Source organism: Lipophrys pholis (assembly GCF_963383615.2).
Source record: "Lipophrys pholis genome assembly, chromosome: 2".
Taxonomy (NCBI): domain Eukaryota; kingdom Metazoa; phylum Chordata; class Actinopteri; order Blenniiformes; family Blenniidae; genus Lipophrys; species Lipophrys pholis.
Genome location: NC_137636.1, coordinates 5,973,286 through 5,979,615, shown reverse-complemented (window position 1 = coordinate 5,979,615; position 6,330 = coordinate 5,973,286). Strand labels below are relative to the sequence as shown.

At 43.0% G+C, this 6,330-nt stretch overlaps 1 protein-coding gene across 4 annotated transcripts; it reads right to left on the bottom strand.

Annotated features, from left to right (window-relative positions):
• Positions 1 to 683: 683 nt before the first annotated feature.
• Positions 684 to 6,298, bottom strand: sirt3 (sirtuin 3). Of its 4 annotated transcripts, none has more exons than XM_080458851.1 (8): positions 6,006 to 6,298; positions 5,867 to 5,924; positions 3,468 to 3,644; positions 3,135 to 3,367; positions 2,950 to 3,050; positions 1,937 to 2,098; positions 1,630 to 1,839; positions 684 to 1,380 (listed from the first exon to the last, which is right to left on the bottom strand). In XM_080458851.1, the coding sequence occupies exons 1-8, from the start codon at positions 6,112 to 6,114 to the stop codon at positions 1,357 to 1,359; spliced, it is 1,074 nt and encodes a 357-aa protein (XP_080314977.1). In that variant the 5' UTR covers positions 6,115 to 6,298; the 3' UTR covers positions 684 to 1,356. The 4 variants fall into 4 exon arrangements, with proteins under 4 accessions (XP_080314977.1, XP_080314978.1, XP_080314979.1 ...); XM_080458852.1 differs by having other exon boundaries at positions 793 to 1,380; positions 3,135 to 3,280; XM_080458853.1 differs by lacking the exon at positions 5,867 to 5,924 and having other exon boundaries at positions 793 to 1,380; positions 5,981 to 6,292.
• Between the last annotated feature and the right edge of the window lie 32 nt (positions 6,299 to 6,330).

Genomic DNA, 6,330 nt, shown 5'->3' with positions numbered 1-6,330 from the left:
ACGAGACCTCAATCATAAACAGACTCACAAGCATCTCCTCCCGCCTCTCGGATGTAATCAAACAGCAGAGCGGAGTCGTGAACACGGCTTCCAGCTCTTTGTGCTTTGCGCAACTTTAATAAATATCCGCTGTCGTCAAACAACAGCGAGGCTGATGAATGTGTAAATGTTGTGGAAATAAGATTATCACTGGCCGGTGCACCGGTTCCCCAGGTGGGTTTCTATTATGGAGGACGACCTCAAATAAAACAAAAAAACAAAAGAGGAATTTCTTGGTTGGAAGATAAAACACTAAATAGTTTTGAATGCTTCTTTCGAGCGTCTCTATCCGCTTCATCCTAGTCAGGGTGACCGAGCTAGTTGAGATCCAGGAAACACTTCCACGTGCACAGGGAGAACATGCAAACACAAGACGATCTGAGCCGAGGATTAAGCCAGGCAACAAAACACCACAATCTCTTTGAGTCATGTTTTCATGGCTCATCTTAGCCACTACACTATTTCTTGTCTAGTTTTTTTCCTCCATTGCTGGAGCCACACAGTGACACTGTCGTGGTTTCAGTCTGAGCCGGACGTGTTTGTGTAGAACTGGCAAGTTCTGCCTGTGCATGCATGGAACTTTTCTCCAGGACATAAAGATCCTTTGGCGGGATTTACATTTCTTAACATATTCCAGTGAGGGTGCAGCATCAATTATTCATTTACTGACTTGTGTGTGCAAACAGATCTGATTGGATTTAAACATGTAATCCATCACGCAAAGTTACAAGGACAAAAACATAAACAACAGAAAACAGGTCAAAGAAAACTTTTATGCAGGGACAATCGAAAACTCCTCGGTGGAAGAAAATAGAGTCTAAGCTTTTACAGCTTTCAGAAATCAACGTGAGATTCATAAAACACTCAAAGCAGTCAATCAAAACGCTAAATTACATTTTTCTTTACTATTCGGTGTATCTCATGATCATCAATCTTTCGACATTATATTTACATCCTACAGATTATTTTACAGCTGTACTTTACAAGAAACTAAGACAAGGCAGAGAGCATTTTTAAAAGGAGTCATTGTGCTCATTCACACCAATCAAAAGTCATGAACAAACCTAAATAAGTATTTGATGTTCCTCATGTTGGGCAACTTGTTCTCCTTTCTATTCACACATTTTTACTGCGGTTCTTCTTTCCCCATCATCCTGCCTTTGGTATCAGCGTCAAGTCTCTCCATCAGATCCTCAACATTCCCGTGTGTCGTCATGAAGCGGTGGAGTCCGACAGCGCCGTCGATGATTCCTCTGCTGGCTGACACAAACATCCAGTTTGCTTATTTGTGTTCAAAAAAAGTCTCGAGAAGACCCGTCACTCCTCCGCCTTTGGTGCAGCCTGCAGACAGAAGTGGAGACGGCCACGTAAGAAAAGTTCTCACGAAGTGCTTCCAACAAGATGCTCATGTTAATACTTCATTATTTTCCCCTAAAGGATAAATGAAGTATTTGTATCGAATTGTATTGTAAATTTTAAAGAGATCTTACCCCAAAATATGTTGCCTGTTTGATAAAACCAATCAAACATTTCTCTTCATAAACATTTGTGACAAAATGCGAGACGTTGCAAATGAAAACACAAACTCACTTTCTCGGCACTGGCCGCCGTCAGAGCGTCCAGCTCTTGTTTCCACCCGAGTGCGTCCACCAGGGCCTGCACGCCGCTCACCACGTCCCCGAGCTGCGCCACATCCCGAGGCCGGCGGCTCCAGGCGAAAGGCCCCACGGCGTCCCGGTTGATGAGCAGACGGGGAACGGAGCTGCGAGCGGCTCCGGCCAGACTGGCAAACGGCTCCACCTGCAGAGGGGAAAACGTAGCGCAGCAGGTTCCACGTTTACGGATCGTGATGTTGAAATGTCCCCAGTTCACTGGAATGATCACACCGGGGACTCGCCTCCAGAGACGTGCCCATGATGATGAGGAGGTCAGCGAGCGGGAAGTCTGTCAGGTACTTCGTGAAGTGTCGAGGGAGCGCCTCTCCGAAAAAGACGATGTCTGGCTTGACCACGCCCTTACAGGTGGGGCACTTGGGCACTTTCCCACTCATCACGTCTGGCTGACGAAACATCAGGTGCAAAATTAGAGAAAGACTTAAAAAAATAAAATAATAAAACCTTTAATCAAAGCCTACATTATGAAACAAAGCAGTTGTATTTATTTTGTGTTTAATGTGATGAAAACTGCAGAAAAGGTTAATCACAGGATGAACACACTGAATTTTATGTCGTTTCCAAGCAAATGTGGCGTTCAAGTGCCGTAAACAGCCTCACAAACAAGTATCGACCAATCCAACAATCTAACAGGAAGTCAAAATATCCTTATCTTGTGAAGCTCGCCATGAATTTCATTAAACAATTGCACTTTTTCTGAAACGTTTTCCCCCGTCAAGATTTAAAACACTGAAACCTTTGTCTGCTCAAACGTTTCACTCCCCAGAAACCACACAGCAACATGGAACTTTGATGATGCTTGTTTGAATTTGTAAAAAAAAGTAAAAACCCACCAGTTCACTTTCACAAAGAGGACGTCTGCCTGTGCTTCCTCGCAATGTCGGATCAGGCTCAAATGCTTATTCATGCTTTCTAATAAATGTGAGCCTTTCTCCAGGTATTAAATATGAATTAAGCTATGCTGAAATTAGATTAAACATCCCAGGATCAGAGATTAAAAATAGTATGATAGATGGGATGAGGACAAATTAAGAGCTAATGCAAAACAATAAAGTTGTGGAGAAGTTGTGAGCGGGTTTAAAGTCAAAGGCTTTCGTCATTCACCCTCTCATGTATGTATCAGGTACTGAACACCCGACTGGAAGACGATCCGCTCTGCCTGTTATAGTTACGCTTGACCACATGAGAGTTGCCGTATGTCTGAAGACGCCGGGTCGGGGCTCGTGTCGCGACTCACTCGGAGGTCCTTGCCGTCGTATTTCCTGAGGCACACGGTGCAGGTGGCCGTGGCGAAGGTCCCGTGAGCCTCCACCAGCATCTCTGGGGGAATCCCCGCCACTTGGTGTCAAACACAAGAAAACAAGCGCCGATGTGAAACGGCAGCGGACCCTCCAAAGTGACTGGCTCTAACGGAACACCTACGTCTCTCCAGGCCGTCTATGTTCTGCGTGTACATGCGCAGCAGTTGACGCTTCTCGTGCAGCAGGCGAACAAAGTAGTGCGTCAGGTTGGGCTGGTAGTTTCCCGGATACAGCTCTTTGGCCAGGGCGAAGAAGGGGTTTGGGTTCCTGTGGAAAAAGCCGATCTCGAATATGGCCTCGGCGTAGGGCAGGTCGTACTGCTGCAGGTTGTCATAGAGGCCACTGCCTGGAGACCTGAAATGAAACCGCTGCTCATCCCATCATCGAACTCTTCACAGTGGCCAGATCTGTATGCAGGAAACAACCACAGGACGTGGACACGCAAACTTTCTACCTGAAATCTGGGATGCCACTGGGAGTGCTGATGCCGGCTCCGGCCATCACCACCACCCTCTTATAGCGCCGCTCCCGGATGCTCCGGGCGATGTCCTGCAGAGTCTGCTGCTCTTCAGAACCGCCGCCGCGGGAGAAAAGTCCACGAGAAGCGTGACGCCAGAAAGAAGGCGTTGGTCTGTGAAGAAGCACAACTTTACCCTCGAGGTGTTTCCTTCTCAACATGAACTCTATTGAGATGATGTAGCAACTGATGATGTAATAATGGTCTGTGACATAATCATGTTAGAAACGTCTCGTGAGAATAGAATAGAATAGAATAGCGTCCTATTTATGTGTTTTTACATTATTGTCAACATTTTTTTACATAGTTTAAAGGATTTCAATAATGCAATAACTCATTAAATAGATATTTTATTACACTATTGGCCTGTAATTACATTACTGGTTTTATTATATTTGAAAATTTGAAAATGTTGAAAATTATTACATTGCTCCGGTTGCAGATAAATCATAGTAGCTCATTGGGTTGCATATTAAATTAATCTGCAATATGCAAATATGTAGTACAGGTTTTTTTTAAACAATATGATTTGGGATGAAAACAAGCACTTAAATAAATAATCTTAGTCTTTCTGTCTTAAGATTTGTTGGTATAATAAAAGTTTCTCCGTTTCTCTGTATTTTTTTAAGTTGATCGCGAAACGTTTCTGGATTAATTGTGATTCTGGCCCACAGAAACCCACTCTATCAACTAATATTGTACGCCTTGGCTGCTTCACGGAACTTAAAAAGAATTATTCATGGTGAATCACAAACTTTTCTTTCATTTTTTAAAATCCCGGCACTTTGAATTCGTCGAGCGCGGGTGTACCGTTTATCAGGATATTTGTTTAAACCCGGCACTTCATTTGTGATAGTGTTTTCCTCTCATGTCTCTCTGTGCTCAGCTTTAACGTTTCGCCCATTGTTCGTGTTTTTACGGCATATGCATGAAGGGAAGATGGGAAGGGGTATTTTTAAATGTATAAAGCACGTTTGATCCAGTTTGCTCCCAGTTCACTCTGTCTTTTGCGATATGTACTTTGTGCATATTCCTGTCATTATATACCATTATACTAAATGATTATAATGAGACATTTTTCCACAGATCACCAGTCCGTCATGCACACAAAGTCACTCCTTCACCTGATAGGCATGATTTCAGGTTGTGGAAGGATTAATTACATACCATACAATAAACACACTGTAGCTGTTTTAACTTGATTACAACAAATTTGATGTTTGAAGTGTATCTGTGTTGTTTTGGTTTCAGATTGTGGATGAAAGTGGCAAAAATATTTGAAAATCCTGCTTTTGCTGTGAAAAAATCCCCCAAAACCAAAACGTGTAAAGAGATGAACTCTGAGCACATGATTAACTTCAGACAGACTTGCAGAAAAAACTAGAAAACAAGTCAAATATTCAGTAATAGCAGTAGTCAATAGGCGGGATTGTAGAGAGCAACAAGGAGATTAAGAAAAGGGATTTCCTTCCTCTGACATAAAATCCTCAATATCACGACAAAGCTGTAATGGCCGTTGTATTTAATGGAGCAGGAAAAGAGGAGACAAATCAAAGATTATGTTCAGCTCATGTCCTCAAATTCCTCCAATGTCCCTCTATGGAGGAATTAACTCGGCAATCAGAGAGAGACAATTAAACATTTAGCTTCACAGAGCTCAAGCTTCAAAGCACAAATACCGAGGATGAAGCATCACTGAGATGTGACGCCTTTTTTTTTTTTTTTTTTTTTAACGCAGCCAATTACTCATTTTCTCAAGATGTATGAAAATTGCGTTCAAATGTTCATCATATCTGAGTTATGAAATGACAAAACACTGACATCCCTTAAACGTTTACCTGTCATGGATTCTGCCTGCAGTGGCACATGAAACTTGTTTTTTACGCACTACACATAAGGAGAAAGACATATAAAGAAGATAAGAACATCTCTGCCGCAGGATTAATGTCTATGAACCATGAACAACCCCATGACCCCCACTGAGCTAAGTTGCTGGGACCACAATGCACTTTGTTTCAGGACTCCAGAAGTGTATTTATTGATTTATGATATTTATTGTGTGGTTTATGGGTTCCTTTTTTTCCAATGCTATGGTGTTTTCTAAGTTGTTATGGTTGTTTTTACATGACCTACTCAGTGTTTTAAATTGCCCCTAGGGGACAAATAAAGAATCTTGAATCTTGACATGTGAAAATGGGTTTTAAATAAGATCCAGCCGGAGGATTACACTTTTTTTTTTTTATTAATATTTACAAAAATATTTAGTTTGTCACGTAAAACTTAGATACAAGTTGAAGTTATGGTGCTGCTATGTGTGTCTCTGCAGGTTCCAATACCTGAACAGAGCTGCTGCTGCTGAACCTTCACCCGGACTCAAACTCCTCTGAACATGACCTGCCAACCAATAACAGTGTGTGTTACACATATTATCCACCATGCATGGTGCTTACTGCCGCATCGTGTGTGTCCACTGACCGTTCGCAGGACGCGTCCAGTTTGCAGCTGCACAAAAGCTGCGATGCAACGCAGGTGTGTCAGGTGACACGAGCGAGCGGCGCAGCGGACGAGCCACAACAAGCCTCATCCTGCAGAAAGAGTCACCTGCACACGGTCACTGCGCTACAACATCTGACTTTAAAGGACTACTGGACATCCACGCCACAGCTCGCACTTATTATCGACACACCATCACGTGAAAACAGTAAACACTCACTGCCTGTTGGTTACAAACTGGTAAAGCTTTGACCTCGTTCTGACGCACTGACAGTACCGTAATGCACGATGTAGACTGACCTCAGCT

Bases quoted from the DNA above. Each gene is read 5' to 3' on its own strand.
- sirt3 (XM_080458851.1), bottom strand. From the start codon at position 6,114: ATGAGGCTTGTTGTGGCTCGTCCGCTGCGCCGCTCGCTCGTGTCACCT. The intron at 3,368-3,467 runs GTAGAAAGTTTG...GTTTCATTTCAG, and splicing joins AGTGGCATCCCAGATTTCAG to GTCTCCAGGCAGTGGCCTCT. The intron at 1,381-1,629 runs GTGAGTTTGTGT...TTCTGTCTGCAG, and splicing joins CGGCGGCCAGTGCCGAGAAA to GCTGCACCAAAGGCGGAGGA.